Here is a 22,675-nt window from a genome sequence, read left to right as displayed (position 1 = left end):
GACGGTGTATGGCACGGTACAAGCACACTTAGCTGAAATCAACGAGAGGTGTTAGCATTTAGATCAGGGTGAGTAGTAAAATGATACATAATAAAATCTGATAAAAGTTCCGGCCATAAGTAAAATCTAAACACTAACACCAGAGGCGTTAAAGAAAGTTAAACACAAACATCTCAGTTAAAATACGTAAGCATTGTTGAATTAATACCAAATTAAAACTTAATAAAGTACTTAATTCTGTTATTAATTTGTTCTTTTACCTGAGTAGTCAGCCGGCTCAATACTACACTCTCCATTATTCAGACACGGATTACCATCTCCCTCACAGGGATCTTCAGGGTTCAAGCTACTAATACACTGCACTGTGTCAGCGTTATTGTTCACATTGTCGGCAGTTTTTTGCATGATATCCATACCGTTAACCGTTATCTTTCTGATGCAGCCCTGGTATCTTGAGTCTTGGAGTGTTACTGAACCATCCACTGGGTCAATACCTCCCAGTGATTCCTGAAGAAATTTAAATCATAGTCTAGCTTCAGAACTTTATTCTTGTGGCTCTATCTCGGTATTCATCAGTAACATTATAAAGTTTCTAATATCTGGTCAATGGAACGATACATTGTACAATTACATACCGGCTGAATTTCCAATAAAAAACAAAGTCTAAAGGGAGATTACAAAATACATATCGCGTGTAAAGAAAACCTGCACGCACAATTAGGAATAACATATTTTCACATACCGTAACTTCAGCAGACAAGTCTGTTTTTGTCAGAGCGCAAGACATAACAACATCTGCACCAATCTTCACATCGGTACCATCAAGAGTCATGGTTATTGTGCTCCCCTCAATTATTACCTCAGTATCCCCCACTTTGTAAGAAGTTCCTGCACAATTTAAGTCTTTAAGTGGATTGATTGTACGACTGTTTGGAGTAAGTATGCAACGGAAATACAACATAGGAAACCGATCAGAAAAACCCGGGTCGTTTGGTTAAATGTGCTACTGAACTAAAAATGTTACTTATAGCTGAGTTTAATGTGTCACTGATAGCTGAATTAAATGTATAATGTACTGAAACTGAACTGAATATGTCAGTGATGAAGAATAAGAAGTAAAAATTTTACCTCCAGCTGCTTTGAGAACTATGTTACAGTCACCAACTTTTATGTTAGCCATCTCGCCAATCTCTTCGGCAGATTTATCAAAATCTGAAAGTTAACAAATTTTAGCAAATCTTAGTACGAACAATGAACATTGAACATAACCTGACTGTTACAGAAAAGTTCATTAATTAATCAATCAATTCCTCTAGAGAAGAATTTCAGCGAACTTTGTCGTGAAATATAGCAAACATCTTTACTAAAGTTAGTAACAGATTCATCTATTATTTGCATCAAATGATTAAATCTAGCGTTGAAATATGAATGAATAACGACCAGTATCCAATTAAAGAAATATGCTTCTGGGTAAGTTTATTAATTTCAGCTATCTTACCGATTGACACAGTTTGATCTCCTTCGACTATCGGCACAGTGGTGGCACCAAAACTAAAGTCACTGGTGTATCCGTTAAACGAAACACCACCATTATAGGTGCCGCAGTCAAACCCTGTGAATCCTGAGATAATCGGTACTCGTTATGATTAGTGATTAGGGTGGTTTTTCAGCACAATTTAACACATCTTTAATGTTTTGGAATTCTCATTTCCCAACAACTGTCTACATTCGGAATGTAACACTTAGAAAGCAGTTCCGCTAATTACTTATTTCGACAAAAATTATAGAAATTCACTCCTGACTGATCAAGATGAGTCAATACTTAATGAACGAAACTAAGCCATACCCGCGGGACATGAACAGGTTATTTGACCAGAGGCAGAGTCACATTTTCCGCTATTTTCACAAGTGAAAGTAGCACAATCCAACGCTGATGCTACTGCTTCGTCTGAAATATGTAAAGTTTTGGTCAGTGGTCTCGTAGTATTTTATTCTAAAAAGAGTACCAGTTTAAGGGATAAATATATCAATGATGGGATAAATCTAACAATAGTATAGCGTAACTTACTGGCACTAATACTTGAGATATCTTCGAAAGTCTTCTTATCTCCGTCAATCGATATAACTCCGAAGTATCCTACAAATGAGTGGTAGAAAATTCTAGATATTCCAAATGAGCAGCTGGCATCATTCCAAGCACATCCAGTCCCACCCATCGCCAATGATTTTATGAAACTCACAGTAAGTTCAGTGGAAACACTCTTATCAGCTACGTCTAACTGCAGTTTACTAACACTATTAACATGAATCTTGGCTCTTACAACGCTACCGTCTAAAGTTAATCCCTCTATTTTTACAGATTCTTCACCAATTACATTAAGCGTAATAGTGCTTTCATCAGACTTGAGCAGAAGGACTTTATGTTCTTTTCCATCCATTTCTACCACCTGTAATAAAGTGTCATCATGTGCAGCTCCATTAGACAGCCTTACAATCAGTACCAAGTTTTCGTGCCAGTATGGTAACGATATCATCAGCATGATAAAATAGATGTACACAGTACGTTCTTATAGGATAAACAAAAATGAGTTTCAGTGGATAACCGACCTTGAAATCAGGGACCCTGTCAAATAATAGGGATCCTGTTAAAAATGATCGATCTCTATAAGATCATAATATCAACTGAATGAATTATAATTTGTATTAGCGAACCTTTAATAAAGCAATATACATCGCCCCTACTCCACTAGCAGTAACAACGCCAAATTCGACTGAATTCACACTCGTATCTGATATTTCGATACCTTTCTCTCCAACTCTGAAAATATAAGGTTTGGAAACTTTGGAGTCACTGTGCTTAAAAACAGTTATATTTCAAGTCACTTTTGAAGCAGTGTGATATTCATAAGTGAATCTCACAAAAACAACTGAGTTTAAAGAAAACTAACTGAAAGGTTACCAACCCAACATGGAAATTGTTAGCAAATTCGCAGCTGTCCCCATTAAAAGCATCAGTACAGGCACACGCATGTTTAGTGAAGTCCGTAGGGTTAGTCATAACACGGCTACATGTTGCACCGTTTTTACAGGGATCTGGGACGCAGGGGTCTCTGAAATTTAATAAAAATCACAAGTTGCTGTTGCCTGTTTACAAAACTTAAATATAAGACAATAAATATTGATAACTTTACGAACAGTGATTGGAAGTTAGATGAAATAAAATTGTACAAAGTCTTGTTATTTCCAACATTCAACATTATCCAGTAACATGAGTATCATTTTAAAAATCACCACCAACTATTAGTCTTAACTTACGACGTGAATTCATCACATATGTCTCCTTCTGTTCCCAATGGACAGTCACACTCCAATTCAAGATCTTTAACAGAACACTCGCCCCAATTGGCACAGTAATTATCAGGACAAGTAACCTCCTCACAGACGTTCAAATCATCTTCTTTCTAAAATTATATTGTAAATTGAGGGTTGTGTGAATTTTGTAAACTAAAATGTTTAACAACAGCCACATCTCCACAGTGTGGTCTGCTTACAAAATGACCCATACACAAAGAAAATAAGAATGACATTTTTGACGACTTTTCACTTTACAGAGTTCCAGGTATCCTTGAAAATGCACTTACCAGCTTGAAACCTCTAGTTGCATCACATTCACATATTTTGTTATTATTGCATGTTCCCTCAGTACAATCACTATCGTCAGCACACACTGAATGAAGATAACATAACTATTAAACGACTGATAGATTTTAAGCTATTCGAATAAATTGGTAGCATTAAAGTGTCAATCACTAAATCAAAAGCATATATTTATTGTTGTATACATATTTTACTTTTAGTATTTTTTCACTCACCGACACACGGCATAAGGGGTTCGTCAAAATATCCTGTGTTTGCACAGGTCAATGTTTGTACATCCACATCTTTAGGTCCTCCTGAGACATGATATCCATCTGTACATGTGACAGTGACCACAGCGTCTACATCATACGGTCCTTCCGCACTAGCTTCTTGATTGGAGAGAGACTTGAAATCGCACTGAATAATAGTACACAGTCTTGGATTATCGTTAGGCGTCTCATGGTTGGCTTCACATACACACACTCCATCTGTGCATGTTCCATCTACACATTCCGCTACACTGTCAATACAGGCTGAAGGACACAATTTGTAACAGATTATATAAAACAACTCAATTTAATATTGAACAAGGTAACTAAAATGTAATATAATATATTTCTCAAAAAATTCAGGCTTCGACAAACGAAAACGCATTAAGATAAAAGATATCGTATAAAATACGAATCGACGGACTTCGTGAAAGTCGGGGGTATTAAATAGGATCCTAGTTGAAACCAAAAACAGAACCATCAACACATTCTTCATCTTATTTGGAAAACAACAGTCTATTCAAGGCCCCCTTGGATTGTCTTCATCAAATGCACTTACCCACACATCCAACTGTACCAGCGAATCCATCTACGGGATCAGGAACAAAACTACCAGCATCACATTCAACTTTCCCTTTGTTATCATTTATAGATGTAGCCCAGGAAATAATGTAGTTCTCAGAACAAGTGATTGCTGCACTAGCACCATCGCTGTAAGTGAAATCGGAACTAAAGGGGGACATTTCAACCACATTTACATCAGTGGTTAATACGTCACACTCTGGAATCTCTGAAAATATGACAGATTTAAAACCAGAGTTATTAAAAGCACTAATAAAAAACACATAACAATTGAAATTGTCAATTTGTGAAAAAATTTATAAAAAATTGACAATTTACGCCCCATCACGTCAAAGCAGTATCTTCTTTTAATAAATATTTTATTAATGGAAATAAATGCGCGACACTCGAGCGCAGTGAATAACAGTGAACAGTTCTCTTTACATTTACAAAGACTATAAAACCACCACTTCAGAATGTACAGTTTTGTGTACAGTGTCTCTGTTTTGAAAAAATGAATTAACTCTTATCATCTTTAATATTTACTCACCAACACACGCCTCAAGGGCTGGTTCCAAATCACCCGAACTACCACAAGTTAATATTTGATCTTTAGTACCAACTTCTCCGACATAGTATCCATCTGCACACGTGACAGTTACCTGAGTGTTATAATCGTACGGTCCAGTGGCATCAACAGTCTGGTCGGTGAGACCAGTCAGTGCAGGACACTGAATTAGGGTGCATAATCTTGGATCGCTAATAACAGACTTCTCATAACCATCATTACATTCGCACACTCCAGCGTTGCATGTTCCGTCCGTACAGTCTGATATGCCGTCAGCACATGCTGAAGAAGAAAATAACATTCAGATTGTATTGAAATAGTCATCATGGTATTGTATATACAAAGGTATAAACTGATTTGCATTCACTTTAAGTATTTACCATTCAAAATTAACTCACCAACACACGGCGCTAGGTCTACATCAAAAGCTCCCCCTTGGTTACATGTTACAGTTTGTACTGTATCAGTGTCAGCTGCTCCTTCGACAAAATATCCTGCACTACACGTAACAGTGACTGTAGTGGTTGGGTCATATGGTCCAGTGACATCAGCAGCTTGATTGGTGAGAGTAAGTGCAGGACACTGAATTACAAGGGTGCATAATCTTGGATCGCTAATATCAGACTTCTCATAACCGTCATTACATTCGCACACTCCAGCGTTGCACGTTCCGTCCGTACAGGACACAGCACTATTACATTCTGAAGAAAATATTCAGATTACTATAAAATATAAGAAAAAATAGACTTCAGTACCTTGACCCAAAACACAGTAAGAAAAGATCAAAAAAAAGTACTCTATCAAGCGAGTGGCATCATAATTCAGCAATCAGCACAGCACAAAAACACCAAATGTCACAGAAATTTGGCAAAATTCACGATCGAAATTAATATCAAAACTAAGTTTAAACTCTCTAATTAAACACTCACCTATCTAAAAAAACTATTCAATTGGCAACAAACACTAATCAATAAAATGAATAACTAACACTCACTTAATCAATAAACTGAGCTAGAAAACACTTGCATATAATGTATTACTATTAAAACAAGTAAGAAAACACTCACCAACACATTCAACAGCATCACTAAAACTATCTACCAAGGGCTCAGGAGCCCATGAATCACCAGCTCCACATTTTATCTCTGCACTGTTATCAGCTGCAGATGCTGCCCAGGAAACTATATAGTTCGTTAGGCACGTTACTGTGGCTTGATCGTTTAAAGCGTAAGTATCTTGGGCGGGAACCATGTTGTCGACATTTCCCGTTAGTGGATCACAACTCGTCGCTGCGGATACGATGTGTTAGTTGTGATAAGAAATTGATAAAGATTTTTTTTGAGGCGATAAAATACGAAGATCTTGGAACTTATAAAGTTATGAGTCCTGACGGAGATTTCATTTAGAGTAAAGCTTGGTGCTTGGAGAGTTTATAAGGTTTGTGACACTAATTTACTTTTAGAAAACTCTGTTTCTATTCAGTAAAAACCAAGGGTAGACTCCATCTCATCCTCCTCAGAGTGAACGATACAGTTGAACTTTTATATCACGTTCACTGATCGGAAATAAAATGGGCACTAGCGCTCCATATTGAACATATACCGTTAATTGATGGATTGTCGCAATGATTAAAATAAATGTCTTCGCATGTTGTAGATACAAAATAAGCCTGTCCAGATTTAGTCGAGGGTCCTGCTTGCTTTGATATTTCTCGAGCTGCTGGAACGAATGGATACGTAAACTATAGAAATGAACGTTAGCTCGCTTTCGCTTCACTTTGACTAACCTCTGAAGTCGTGAAGAGCCTGAAGTACTAACACACTGAAAAGCAAGTTTCGTAGCATAGCCAGCTCCTAGAATGTTTATCGCAGTTCTTGCAACGTCTTTTTATTCCTTAGCGCTTGAAGTGGAAAAATATAAATAAAAGAACGATAAGTCAATTTTTAAAGCCGCATCAGTACATACATTACAGCATGACAATTAAACACGAACCTCTACGTTTTATTCTGGTTTTGATAAGAGAATGATTTCGGGTGTAATGGCTAGCGTTAAAAAAAAAGAAGTTACGAGTCTTATTATTCTAAGCAGTAAGATCATGAAGTAGAAACGTATCCATTTTGATATGAAACAATAGAAAATGAAAATAAGCAAAAAAACGATATATTTACCCAACAGCAATCGAAATACGAAAATTAAAAATTGAGATGATGGTGAGGATGAAGAAAGGCCACAATCCACATGGTGTTAAGTTACACTTTTTGTGACTTGAGATTTTACTCTCCCATGTGGTAGTAAAATTAAAATAGGGGGAGAGGGTAGTGGCCCCTTTGTTCAGTTATTTTTAATGATAAAGCCAATTCACATTGATTCTCGCCCAAGGAACTCGAACTAGCAGTTAAATGCAGGCCAAAATAGCTGCATCAACGATCATATATAGTGTCCATATAAATATAGAAAATATAGATGACAAAATGACTTCTGGTATACGATAATAGGATAATGCTGCAGAAATATGCGAGCACACTTCATTTCAATTTCAACGTTCGGGCATGGTTGAGTTGGGTTGATTTGTATTTCAGTTAACAAGGAACATTTATATTACCGTACGCGACGGTGAATTCGTAACCTAGGGTAACGAGGTGACAAGTGACCGGTACGAAAAAGAATATTATTACTTTTGCTTTTGCAATATTTTTTGTTATATTTGTTGAAAGGTAAAATCAATTTAATCTATTTGTAGATTCAAACTAACTAAATATTGATTCAGAAAGTAAATTTCAGAAACAGTCAATGCTTAAAGTCGTATTTATCCGTATTACATGTTTGACTTAATAGTATTTTGTAAACAAATATATAATCTTAACGAAACATTAAAAACAAAAAAAGTGGAATCGGGATGACTAAAATTGTACACTTATGGCTTCATGGTCGCCTTTCGTTCGTGGAGTGGAACGACTTTTGGTTATAAATCGTACACATAAAACCAAAGATGTTATATAAAATAGTATAAAATAGTATAAAATAGTATAAAATAGTATAAAATAGTATAAAATAGTATAAAATAGTATAAAATAGTATAAAATAGTATAAAATAGTATAAAATAGTATAAAATAGTATAAAATAGTATAAAATAGTATAAAATAGTATAAAATAGTATAAAATAGTATAAAATAGTATAAAATAGTATAAAATAGTATAAAATAGTATAAAATAGTATAAAATAGTATAAAATAGTATAAAATAGTATAAAATAGTATAAAATAGTATAAAATAGTATAAAATAGTATAAAATAGTATAAAATAGTGTAAAATAGTATAAAATAGTATAAAATAGTATAAAATAGTATAAAATAGTATAAAATAGTATAAAATAGTATAAAATAGTATAAAATAGTATAAAATAGTATAAAATAGTATAAAATAGTATAAAATAGTATAAAATAGTATAAAATAGTATAAAATAGTATAAAATAGTATAAAATAGTATAAAATAGTATAAAATAGTATAAAATAGTATAAAATAGTATAAAATAGTATAAAATAGTATAAAATAGTATAAAATAGTATAAAATAGTATAAAATAGTATAAAATAGTATAAAATAGTATAAAATAGTATAAAATAGTATAAAATAGTATAAAATAGTATAAAATAGTATAAAATAGTATAAAATAGTATAAAATAGTATAAAATAGTATAAAATAGTATAAAATAGTATAAAATAGTATAAAATAGTATAAAATAGTATAAAATAGTATAAAATAGTATAAAATAGTATAAAATAGTATAAAATAGTATAAAATAGTATAAAATAGTATAAAATAGTATAAAATAGTATAAAATAGTATAAAATAGTATAAAATAGTATAAAATAGTATAAAATAGTATAAAATAGTATAAAATAGTATAAAATAGTATAAAATAGTATAAAATAGTATAAAATAGTATAAAATAGTATAAAATAGTATAAAATAGTATAAAATAGTATAAAATAGTATAAAATAGTATAAAATAGTATAAAATAGTATAAAATAGTATAAAATAGTATAAAATAGTATAAAATAGTATAAAATAGTATAAAATAGTATAAAATAGTATAAAATAGTATAAAATAGTATAAAATAGTATAAAATAGTATAAAATAGTATAAAATAGTATAAAATAGTATAAAATAGTATAAAATAGTATAAAATAGTATAAAATAGTATAAAATAGTATAAAATAGTATAAAATAGTATAAAATAGTATAAAATAGTATAAAATAGTATAAAATAGTATAAAATAGTATAAAATAGTATAAAATAGTATAAAATAGTATAAAATAGTATAAAATAGTATAGTAAGTATTATGTTGCACAGTTCGTGAATTCAGGTTGATGCAAAAATAAATGCAAGTTTCATGGGAGGGGGCTGGAGTCATATTTTTCCTGAGTTTCAGGTCTTTTTTATTTTAAAAGAAAAAACGTTCAATTTGTATATTATCCCATCCCGGCCCTAGGATTCTAAAATCGAAGATCAATATTACATAATTGCTTTTGCGTTGATTTAGTCGCTCTCTTATCAGTTGTTGATAATCGCACTGTGCTATCATTGTGCATACATTGTACTGTGAGTGTGGCTATACACAAGTGGTTGTACATTATCTGAAATAGAGTTATCGAATGAATTATCGATCGGGAACTTGCTTCTCCGTGCGGGAACGAACAAAATAGTAAAACAAGTCATCTCGAAGTTTGATCATTCAAAATAGCGAGCTAAAAATCTCAAAGCATTAAAGTCGTCTAATCTTGAAATGTTGGAGCATTGTGCTGAATTTGTGTGTATTAACTTAGCTGACAGTGATCGTAATAAGATTTACACAAAGGAAACACTTGCCAGTAGAATACTGTTCCGGTTAAACGCTTTGCTCCCCTCACAATGCCCGGAGTGTAACCAGAAATACGTGATAGATCTCGAGCCGGAACAGAAACCGCTTTTTCACTGCCATATGTGTTTTCGGGGATCTCACGATTGTGCTGTTGTATCTGGTTTACATGATGTTTTAACTCAGGCTTCGATAGACCTACCTTCTAGCTACGTTTGGCTGTGCAAATCTTGCAACGAGTCTAGTGTGCCTATTGTGTCTAGAAAGAGGAAAACTCCCCATGATAGCGTGAGTATCACGGACCCCGCTATCCTTGCGAGACTTAATGCTGACACTATATCTTCTTCGCAAGTTTCCTTGCCTCACAACGAAACATCGGAATCTTTCAAGGAGAACCAGGAGAAGTTAAATCTTAATGATCTCAACTCAAAACTGGATAAAGTTGTCAGAGAACGGGTGTGTGAGAAGTATAAGCGAGGAAAATGTCCGCATGGTTTAAGGGGGAAGAAAGAACATGAAGGACGTGTCTGTGAGTTCGAACACCCTAGATACTGTGATAAGTACTGCCGCTTTGGTACTCAGCGTAACTTCGGTTACAATAAGGGTTCCAGCTGCAAGTTCTTTCATCCCGTGCTCTGTAAGTTCTCTGTCAAATACAAGCTGTGTACTAACTCAGAGTGCACATTTATCCACCTGAAAGGGACCCGGAGAAAGGAGAATGGTGATGCTCCTCGGCCCAAGAAAGGTGATAAAGCTGCCCCCGCCCCTACAGCTACCCAGGATTCCAAGGATTCTATCTCAGTTGCTGATTATGGGGCTTCTTTTTTAGAGTTAGCGAGACTGATGGACAGGATGCAAACCTGCTTCACTCGGGAAATCTCGGAAATCCGTGCCAGTCTCCGCCCCAACCCTCAATACCAGTTTCCCCCACCACACCTTCAGTCAGGATTGGCGTACCCACAGCGCCAGTACCCCTATCCGACACCTCTGCTCCCTACCCATGCCCAGATGATGCAGAACGTGCCCACTATTCCTCATGCCTTGTCTTAAACGTGCAGTCCATGAATCCGAGCGCTTCAAGTACAAGCCGTTGGAAGGTGCCCGATATTTCCGCTTACATTAACGATGAACGAGCGAGAAATCATTCCTTACCTTTTGTAGCGCTCACTGAGACTTGGCTCAAACCCTATATGGCTGATGCCCAACTACATGTTCCAGGGTATACAGTCTCCCGATGTGACCGAAGTGGGCGGGTCGGAGGCGGAGTTTTGCTCTATTCCCACATCAACATACCTGTAAGTGAGTGTGATACGTTTGATGATGGTACCTGCGAGGGTTTATTTTGCAGATTCAGCACGATTAATACATGTGTTGTAGTGGCTTATCGACCCCCAAATGCCCCCCTCAGCAGTTTCAGCTCACTTTTGGAGTTTATCTCCACGTGTATTCACCGTGTTAATGATGAAAGCTACGATATTATGCTCACAGGTGACTACAACTTACCCTCAATAGACTGGCAGACTGTATCCGTGTCGTCAGGAGGTTCCAGTGAGACTCAGCTATCAGCTCACTCCCTTCTCAACTTCATGGCCAAGCATCTGCTGAGTCAATACGTCCTTTGTCCAACCAGAGGTAACAATGTTCTAGACTTGTTCATCACGAATAACAGCAGACTTGTTACTAATGTTCAGGCACAAGCTACCTCACTGTCTGACCATCATCTGGTGGATGTTATGCTCGCTACCAATCCGCTATCCCGAAAGGAGGCTACCATCCCTAAGTTTGACGAAAGTAGCTTCAGGTCTCTTGACTTTTTTAAGGCGGATTTTGATGCACTAAAGGAGGAGTTACAGGAAGTTAACTGGTCTCAGCTTCGTGACTCATGCTCCTTTGAGGAGTTTCCTGCTCTTTTTACGGAGACCCTGTTCCAGATTTGCTGTTCGTGTGTTCCTCAGAAATCGGTGCCCTCTGGACGTCCTAAGCACAGCAACGCGTTGAGACGGAAATGCAACCGGCAAAAAGCACGACTCCAAGCATTAATTGACAAGAATGCTTCAGAAGACCAGATCAAGGCAGTCAGGAATAAAGTTGCACTCTTACAGTACGACATCATGACTGCACATACCAAGAAACTAGATGAGAAGGAGAATAGAGCCATCGAGAAGATTAAAAGTAATCCGAAGTTCTTCTATAGTTATGCCCGATCCCTCTCAACTATCAAATCCAGTATTAACATGCTATTTGATGCAAACCAGGAGATCACTACTGACACAAAGCAGATGGCGGACTTACTTCAGGAGCAGTTTAGCTCCGTGTTCAGTGATCCAAGCTCTCCTGATATCAAGGACCCAGATTTCCCGTTACCTATGATCGAACATCCGCAAACTCTTGAAGATTTTTGCATCATGGATGACGATATCATATCTGCAATTGGGAATATTCCTCCTAACTCTGCTAGCGGACCTGATGGAATACCTGCTATCCTCTTAAAGAGCTGTGCAAAAGAGATGTGCGAGCCGATACGGCTCATCTGGAGCGAATCCTTTGAGCGTGGTGAAGTACCTAAGTTCTACAAAGATACCTACATCACTCCTCTATACAAAAAGGGTGATCGGGCGAAAGCTGTCAACTACCGGCCGGTGGCGCTCACATCTCACGTTATAAAAGTGTGCGAACGCATACCTACTGCGTGGCAAGATGGTTAGCTTCATAGAGAAGAACGGATTACTCTGTGATAATCAACATGGCTTTCGATCTGGGCGGAGCTGTCTCACCCAACTGCTCAGTCACGTTGATGACATTGTTCAAGGATTGGTGAAAAACGCTGATACTGACGCCATATACCTTGACTTTGCGAAAGCATTTGATAAAGTGGATCACCGACTGCTTATTAAGAAGCTTAGAAGAATGGGAATTCACGAAAAGGTGGTGTCGTGGATCGAATCCTTCTTAAGTGACCGCACACAGTGTGTTGTGTTGGACGGGATGTCATCACTTGCTGCAGCAATCATAAGCGGAGTGCCACAGGGTACAGTTTTGGGCCCGCTGCTATTCATTTTGTTCATTAATGACATGAAGCTGTGCATCACAGGATGTGTCATTAGATTCTTTGCTGACGATACACGGATTTTGAGGCACATCTATACACTTGAAGATGCAAGTATACTGCAAAATGATCTCAAATCTGTCATCGACTGGGCAAGATGCAATAACATGTCATTGCATGAGGATAAATTTGAGATACGTGTGCACAAACACTGTCCCCGAAACAGCTTGCAAGACCTCCCGTTTGCCATCCTGACGCAAACTTATCAAGTTTCGCATGGTAACATAATGTACCCTACGGATTCAGTCAAAGACCTGGGGGTTTTGATCTCGGCGGACTTGTCTTGGAGCTCCCATGTTACTATGATAGCAGATCGTGCCCGTAAAGTTGCCTCTTGGGTTCTGAGCGCTTTTAGATCGAGAAACAAGATCACTATGCTGACCCTCTACAAGTCATTAGTCAGAAGCCATCTCGAGTACTGTTGTCCCCTCTGGAATTCAACTAAGCAAGCTGATATCGCTGAGCTAGAGGGAGTACAACGTACATTTACGTCCAAAATACATGGTGTGCAACATCTGAACTATTGGCAGAGACTGAAGGCCTTAAAATTGATGTCACTTCAACGGAGGAGAGAACGTTACACTATCATTCATATGTGGAAGATCCTACACAAGAAGTGTCCTAATGATGTCAACGTTCAGTTTACAGATACACTCCGTTATGGCCAGAAAGCAGTAGTCCCTAGCTTGTCAACGTCCAGTAGCCAAAGGAATCAATCGATCTTTGACAGCTCATTTGTAGTGATGGGGCCTCGATTGTGGAATATCATTCCCGCAAACCTGCACCTTATCGAGGACCCCCTACGCTTCAAGTCATTGTTGACGGAGTTTGTTACATCTATTCCGGACGAACCTCCTGTTACTGGATATTGTTGCCAGAACGGGAATTCGTTATTGAACTGGAGCGCAGAAAAGACAGCAACTTCGCTGCACGGGTGGTCAGCCGTTCTGATGACCCGATAGAGGATCTATGAAGCAACCCCACGTAACCCAAGTAAGTAACATTCGGTCGACACGGAAAAAAATTTAGGGGTAAAACTGCTCCAGTGAGGACGGCAAAAAGCTGTATAGAAGGGGCGGCAAAAATAGACTTGGCCTTGCCTTTTTTAGATTTGGCGGGGGAGGCACTGTTTCCTTTCACGGCACATTGCCGATAGTAACTACCTTATCGGACCTTATTTGAACGGACATTAATCGAACGATAGAGGTCCTTGCGTCCGTTCAAATAAAGTCATCTAGACTCATCATAGTACTAGGATATGCACCATAATATTTAAACTAGCTCGAATCGTCATATAATTATAAAGCGAGACGATATGTATAAGATTTGATAATCCTAGTTTAAGGATCAGTTATATGTAAAAATCTATATTTAAACTAATAACATTAAATAATGTTTGCTTGCGGGAATCGTTAAAAAAAAGAACATATTTGCAGAACCCCCTCCGATGGACCATTTATTCCATTATTTCTGCCATTGTTTCCTAAAAAACCTGCTTTAGTGCAATTCCCGATACAACGTGTATCTATAAAATACCTAGCCGGCGCAGATAATTAACTGATCGAGCCCGGATCTCAGAACTGCTAACATATACTGCAGTTAATACTCGGTACTGATAAGATCTCGCACAAACACGGACCATGTGCTCGATTCATTAAATCGCTGAATTTACAATGTAAACATGGTACGGCTATAGTTGTTTTCATGTAACTAAAGACACAACAACAAACAGACAAAAAACGGAGTGACAAAGAGAGTATGAGGTCACTGATATATGACCCACAATTAGTCGTGCGCATTGTAGGAACGAGAATATATAGGTAATGCGGAACGTGGAAATATATTTGTGACACGTTCTAGTATTGCGTTGCTGTGAGCGGGACGAAATGCAACACGTGGGTGTCATCCCTGTGTCACGTGGGAGTTATTATTCCTGAATTGTGTCCCATGTGCGTATCAGAGCACTATAAGTTATATTATTATTATGTAATGGTTGTTCAATATAGATTATAACTCGAGCGTGCTACCTCCCCCCCCCCCCCCCCCCCCCCCCCCGACAGTTGAACCCAACTTGAATCGATGTATCTTCGGACGCTGATTCTGAATCACCCTCATGACATAGGGTTATAAAAATGCTCCCCTGGCAAAATATTGGCGAAAAACTGTCTCGATCACGCGATATCACAGTGCTGGCAAGCACGACCGCCGCCATTATACTCACTATACTATTTACCTCTAAATACTATATAAGTATATACTATACTATGTACTATGAGCTGGTCCCAAGTCCAGACGCCATTTTATTCTTTGTAATTTTCAATAACCCTGTGTAGTCATTGACTACTGATACTAGTTCTTCTTAATCTATTACAATTCTTTTTAATCTATTAACCACTCTTTCACAGTTCATTATTAAGCTTTAATCAATCAGTATCAGACTTTTACTTAAGTCTAGTTATACATTACTTTATCATATTTTATTGATCTAAGGAGTAGTATTGCCAGATCCCAGTTCAATTTGTAACGGAGTTTTATATTAACAGGAAACAATGTAACAGAGTCAATATATTGACTCTGTATAATATATATATTTTAATGTTGCCATGGGCCGGGGTGACAAGTCCCCATACATCGTACTCGTAGTCCGATAGTTTCACTGCGTCATCCTAGTCCTACATCCTACTAGTACTAATACTATATACTTATATATAAAGTGAGAAGATATAAATGGATATATGGATGTGTTTTATATCCGTACCATTTTACTGACAGTGACACCACGGAATGAACTTTAATTTAACGCGACTTTCCGCCAATGCTGTTGAATTCGCACTAAACGTATTATTCGAATTAAATTCGCGTACGAATTTTTTTCTGAAAATTGCCGCATTTAAAAAAAATACGGAAACAGGTAATCACGTGCCCATATCAAAATGTTCACGAAAGTTGGCTTTGTATGGTGGAATATTGCCAAAAAATGTGCTTCCCGCAACACGCGTGCGTGGTTACTGGTTAGTCATAGTGACTAGCGTGGGTACTGACCAAGATCGCAAGGGGTTACAATTACATTTTTATTTAGGTCAAACCCGAAGACGTTTATATGCAATGGAGTAAACTAACTTTTCTTAATATACTTGAAATTACTTTATTTCCTCTACAGTCTAGTCTATTTGTCGAAATTTGTAAGTTTGAGATTTAAAGTATAACGTCACAATTTACTTGACGGATGTTACTCGTCTAAATTTCTTCGAAGTAGCGCGCGCCGCTTTCTTCTCGAAAGCATTTTATTTGTGATTTCGAATAAATTCTGCTTTCCCACGATATTTTAAATAGCAGTATATTAATGTAATGCCAACTTGAATGCGTAAAAAGTGCCATATTCAGTCAGTTATCGACAGATATGCTTACCTAAACACAAGGAAATGTTTTCAAAGGTAAAATTTCGAAATTGTTGAAATTACCTCAGCTCATTAATATTAATATTAATGAAGTTATGAGTTTACATTTCGACTTAGTAAATAATTCTGACATTATAATCAAAAAGAGATGATATTTAACCAAAACCCATAATCATGGGTAGAGTGGACCGCTGCCAGTGTCTCTCTTTTCCAAACAAAAGGAAATGATATTAATTCGAATAACCGTCCTGCGTCCGCAAGTCACTTGCGGATATCAATTTCTCGATATCAATTTGCACTTGCCAAGTGCAAATTGATATCGAGAATGAAATCGGTCGCTCGCTTTTCCCATTCAATAAGCTTTATTACAATTCGTAAGCCGTGAATGAATGGGAAAAGCGAGCGACCGATTTCATTCTCGATATCAATTTGCATTTGCGGACGGTTATTAAAATTAAAATCATTTCCTTTTGTTTGGAAAAGAGAGACACTGGCCGCGGTCCACTCTACCCATAATTATGGGTTTTGGTCAAATTTATGTATACAACATTTTGTTCCTCATGAGACTTTTTTTGCCAATTACAACATTTTGTTCCACGGCCATTAAGTAACAGGTCATTTAACTGGACGGCGCTCAACCTGTCATTCCGCCGAATCTCTATCCGAACCTCTATTCTATTATGTTTGTGAGCATAATAGCCTGGGGTCCCCAGGTAACAGGTGATTAAGTGGCACTTTAGGCATAGACTTGTTAATTAAATCTCGTGTCTTGATTTGTCACTGTAACAACAGAAACACTTTCGAATGTTTTAATGTGGCATATAAAATAAGGTTAGAGCATAAGTGTGAAAACATGACTGGTAAATCAAAGCCTCAATCCCAGAAAAGCCAATGTCGGTATGTCACACGTTGCTGCTCTATATAAATATTGCTTGATCTTGAGTTTCGGTTTAACTTCCCACGCCTACAAGTCGTACGATGAATACAAGATTCTCAGAGTAACCACAGCGTCTGATACAGAGTATAAATCTATTCACAACCTTGAAGCAGAAGATGGTCTGGAGGTCATTTCAGAGAGTCGGTCCAGAATCTTGGATGTATTGATATCACCTGAAAAGTTGGATAGATGTCAGCGTGTGTTTGAATCTCAGGGTTTGCCCTTCCAGATTATCAATGATAATGTTGGATCGGAGGTAAGAAAAGAAAGGGGTGTACTCTTATCAGCAGCAAATGTCGTTAAGGGAAGCATCTCATACATCACTTACCATCGACTAAACGTCTTGTATGATCACCTTGACGCTTTAGCAGCGTCACACAACGACAAAGCAGAGACCTTCAACCTCACTGGTACAACTTATGAAGGAAGAAAGATTCAAGTGATAAGAATCACTGCTAATATCACCGCCCCCACTTCAAAAGTCCGGCCCATGATCTGGATTGATGGAGGTATCCACGCCAGAGAGTGGGTGTCTCCAGCCACCGTCATGTACATCATCGACTCTCTGCTCGGGAACAGGAACAGGACAGGTCAGCTGACATGGCACTACTCCTGGAGAAGTACCAGTTCGTGATAGCTCCCAGTATCAACCCTGACGGTTACGAGTACACTCACGAGAAGATAGATTGTGGAGAAAGACCCGTAAACCAACAGGGTGCAAGGAAAACAAGTACAACTGGTTTGGGGGCTGTTTTTATAGGGCCTGCTTCGGAGCAGACTCCAACCGGAACTGGAGCACCGACTGGGGCAAGGAATCCGTCAGCACAGATCCTTGCAGCATATTTTACCCTGGCAAAGTTCCCTTCGACCAAGACAACGTCATGATGGTTAAAACCTATCTGGAAGAACAACAAAGCAAGCTGAAAGGATACATTAGCTACCACAGTTACTCCCAACTGTTCCTCCTGCCCCTAGCCTACACTGTGGATCCTCCACCTGACAGAGACCACCACCTCACTGTTGGAGCAGCAGTTGTAGCGGCCATCAAAGACAAACACGGTAGGACCTACACTGCTCAGTCCTTCGCTGATATGTACCCTGCTAGTGGGGTAAGTGCTGATTGGGCTTACCAGGATCTCAACGTTACTGACTCCTATACGATAGAGCTGAGGGACCTGGGGGAGTTCGCTTTCGAGCTTCCTGAGGACCAGATATTGGAGACAGCAGAGGAGAATGTAGCTGGTCTCATGGCACTGCTTGACAATATACAACAGTAGGGATTTTTTTCTGTTCTAGTGATGTTTTTGAGTTTTTTTTAACCCGAAGAGATTAATTTTTACCAATTCCTTTATCTTTCGTTAAAAAATGAAAAAATGAGCTAGTACTCAGCTTTTAATATTTTATCATTCTAAAAATCGTAATTTTATTAGAATTTTTTGTTTTTAATTTTTGTTTTGTTAAATTTAATAATAATTGAAATAAAGCAACTCCTTATTTCTTGCCCCTAGATTTTTAACTTCAGCTGCACCCAAATGGCTATATCTTCAATTAGGCAGTTTCACCTCCAGTGTACCACACTTATAAGCACACAGCGTACCCAGTAAACTAAAGCCGTAACATGTTCAGTTTGCTAATCCTAGCGACTGCAGTATCAGTATGAGTAGAACGGTAACATAGATCTATTATAGAATATAGATGGTTCGTGCACCAGAAGGTCCTTACCGTAAATCACGTGACGTGACACAGCCTCACAATACCACATTGTATCCGCCTGGGTACCGTGAAAATATTGCCATCACAATGGCTCACATTGAATTTGAGCTGGAGTACAAGTCCGTGCAGCATGGTGGGTAATCATTCGAAATATTATGCGGGACAGTCTCTTTGAGGTGAGCTATAATGACGACCGCTCCGCGAGCAGTCTCTTTGACCTGATCATGGCTTTAAGTGAACGTCCTGACCAATGACAATTGTTAGTACATAATAATTTGATGGTTCTAAACACTACGAATTTATGGTTTACTGTATGGTGATCATTTGGCGTAAAATTTTCTGATTAACACCAATACTTAGTATATGGTACTATAGTAGTTACGGGACGAGAAACAAATTTCAGGCACGTTCCCCATCGTAATTAAGACTGTAATTAAAATCTCTGTACAACCCGTGGCACACGACTACTTTGATTTACTCATTAAAAACAGATTACCAGCACGTGCATCTGGGGGTACAGCCCACGTGAACATTACTTATGAGCGTGCGCGCGCCGCAATTGCGTCACGTGATGTGACGTCACACACCACGTGACGTCACGTGAGCCAGCTCAAGCTAGTCTGGCATTGTATTTAGCCAGTAAACGTGATCATTTAGATGGATTTGCGACTAGAATTTCATCAAATTGTAAGGCAGGTAATATTAATTAAGGGGCTGCAATAGAGTTATAAGTTGTATTTCAGAAAAATAATTGGTTTGCTCTACTCTAGTATAGCATGTGTTCGCAGCTGTCCAGATCACCACAGAGCCCCACTACCCTCGCCCCTCATCATCACTCGAACAGTATCACTACAGCTTTTGTTTATCATTATCATGCATTTCTCGTTAGAGGTGGTGCACCAACAGATTGAGTTGGAACGAGACGCGGAAATTCAGGTTCGTTGCTCGTTCTGGGGTTTTTAGTATTTTCCAATGAAAACTATATCCACGGGTTCAATGATCGGTTTAGAATTGGATGTGTATTCAGCCTCATATATTTTGAAGTAATTTGACACAGCTGCACAATCGTTTACAAGGGTTAAGGCAACTCTCCCTAATAAATTGAGGTGTAGAAATGTAGAGCCTTGCAAAGGACTTTCACTGCACCGATTACTATAACTCTTGACCCAACCCCCCTCCATCCCCTCAGTATTATCAGTTATCAAGACTATTAGAATTTTGAAAGCGATCCGATTCACATCAATTCAAAATCAAAATAAATTCAATTAAAACAGTGATTGGAAGAAATAAGGTCTTACAGTTTGAGTTATGACTTTAAATTGTATTCAAGATAAATCTTAACAATCATTGACATTCTTGACTCGGCAGTCAGAGCCCAGAGGAAGACCTGCTGTGTGTGAATAAATATTATGGTGAACCATATTCCCATGACACGTGACACTAATTCTTGGTTTTAATCGGTAAATCTGTAAAATTAAATCACAGTCACGTGTCAGAACAAACATGGGTCATCTTCATACCAAGACCCACTAGTACTACCAGGCACCTTTATAACACCGGTATACCGACAGTTTTTCCAGGATACAGATTGGTTTCATTTTTAAAAATAATTGGCACTGTTCGATACCATCTTCATTCTCACATATGAGAACAATTCCTTAGGGGATGAATTCCTAAAATGAACAAATGTTTCCACGAAAAGTTGTACCCTGATTTATCAAAAATAAATGTTTTTGTAATTACTTTCATACTTATTTTGATGAGTCTGCGATAAAAATTTGAAGTTTTCTATGTGCATGAGTGAATCTGGCTCCAAAAATTGATAGGCCCTAACAATCTCTAATTTTATCGCGACTTTCAATTTCAGGGACAAGCCCCCTGTATTTCAAGTACAACTCAGTACCAACCAGTTGGTAGAAATACTAGTTATTCCAAAAATAGAGCCCTTAAGATTAAAAGAAACCGACAATGGCGAATATCGGCAAAAGGGTTCCCATGCATCCGTAGACACAAAGGCTAGCTTAAGGGCGCTATCTCGTGAGCAGAGGAGTCCAGCGAGAAGAGAAGTGAATAAATTTTACAAATTTTAACATAAGCTGGAAACCGGTCGTTGAAAAGTGAAAACTGGTCGAAAAGTTAAAGTTTGAATAAAAATAGCTGCAGTGCTAACTGCAGAGTCCAGGATTAATGATGTGAATTTAAAGAACAACTCAACTTTATGAATGGTGAATTTATGAAAAGAATCAAAATATCTCTTTCCGTTAATTTTTGATGGACACAACCAATTGAAACTTACCACCTATAGTCTAGAGATAACGAGGTCTGATCGTCATCTTCTTACAGCGTTCGATGTCTGTGTGAAGGTAAAATGGCGACATCCTCTGGATCAAGCAGAGGTCGAGTGTTATCGGGATTACTCCTGTAGTAGTTCTACAACTACTATAGTACTATAGTCTAGAGACTTTGAATTAGCGGGTGAGATCAGTTTGTGTCTCAAAGGAGGACTACACTTGTTTTGACACGTGACATGACCATATTAGGCAATATCATGAAATACATTTATAGTTATACTGATGGAGGCGGGGCACAACTGTTTGGAGGCGGATGTCTGCTAATGTCCTTGTAATTTTTTGGATTCTATGACTACGATTTAAGGGCTCGTTCACATATTACGTAATCACTAAGGGGGGGGGGGGGGGGGGGGGGGGGGGGTTAGTGATTTTGCTAGTGTAATTTTGTTATTACACTAGTTATATGTGAAACTGATTCTCGCTCTAATTAAGAAATAACACAGATTTTACCTCTAGATTGTATTTGTAATTTAAAAAATCTCATCTTCATTGGGAGGGTTCAGCAGCCGAAGGGGAGGCGGTTTGGAAATTTTGTCGTCATCAAAAATACCTATTTTGATCAACATTTATTTACAGCTCGATTTACGATCTTATCTTGGTATCGAGGCTTCCCTTGATTGCTATGCGAGCTCGGAAGCGGGGATTGGGGAACTTGGGGTCGGGGGTGGGGGCGGGGGTGGGGTCGGGTTGTGGGGGTCCACTTTTCACCTCCCTGTCAGTTAATAGAAAACGTAAGACCGCCCAAAATGTTGTATATTTTATGTCCTTCAAATTAATGAATTTTATGACGTTTTTATTATTTGCTGTGAAGTCCGCAATACTATTATGTCATAAATTATTGTCATAAATTATTCAATGATTGGTTTTCTTTCCGAAAAATAATTTTTTTAAAAACATTTGACAATTAGGGCCAGAAAAGGGGCGTTGATACTTGTATAGTACATACTTTCCTCGAACAAATCAACAGTATTTTCATAAACACACCAAGAATTATAGGTTAATTGCTATATCGTTGCTCCGACCTAGGGCGTCTAAAATCCTAGGCAGCATTTCATGACATGCCAGTTCCAAACTAAGCCATGTTGTTTAAATTCGGCATATATCATGAAGACCAAGGAGAAAAGAGGACCAGTCCAGTCATGAATTTACACGATTACAATCGCCGCTAAATGTAGACCCTCTTCCATAGACCACGTGCTAGACTCAGAGGTGCAGGCACAGTGCACAGTGCACACGTACCCAATTAGATAATTGTATTAGGATTTAATT

At 37.8% G+C, this 22,675-nt stretch overlaps 3 protein-coding genes across 3 annotated transcripts in view; 1 reads left to right on the top strand and 2 right to left on the bottom strand.

The window, feature by feature from the left end:
- Positions 1–22,675, bottom strand: part of LOC134820849 (vasculin-like protein 1) — a 632,099-nt gene that overhangs the window by 199,666 nt on the left and 409,758 nt on the right. The gene's annotated exons all lie outside the window — the stretch shown is intronic.
- LOC134821374 (uncharacterized) lies at positions 3,865–6,881 on the bottom strand. The gene is made up of 6 exons (XM_063832116.1): positions 6,824–6,881; positions 6,105–6,326; positions 5,436–5,738; positions 5,020–5,319; positions 4,468–4,698; positions 3,865–4,172 (listed from the first exon to the last, which is right to left on the bottom strand). Exons 1-6 carry the CDS (start codon positions 6,879–6,881, stop codon positions 3,865–3,867), a joined length of 1,422 nt encoding a protein of 473 aa, XP_063688186.1.
- Positions 17,265–18,630, top strand: LOC134820940 (carboxypeptidase B-like). Its single transcript, XM_063831608.1, is given in 3 exon segments — positions 17,265–17,937; positions 17,940–18,018; positions 18,021–18,630. Coding segments are annotated over 3 exon segments (1,311 nt in total). The 5' UTR covers positions 17,265–17,304; the 3' UTR covers positions 18,620–18,630.

Source organism: Bolinopsis microptera, chromosome 9 (genome assembly GCF_026151205.1).
Source record: "Bolinopsis microptera isolate Bmic1 chromosome 9, MBARI_Bmic_1.0, whole genome shotgun sequence".
Taxonomy (NCBI): domain Eukaryota; kingdom Metazoa; phylum Ctenophora; class Tentaculata; order Lobata; family Bolinopsidae; genus Bolinopsis; species Bolinopsis microptera.
This window is presented reverse-complemented; position numbering and strand designations above follow the sequence as displayed.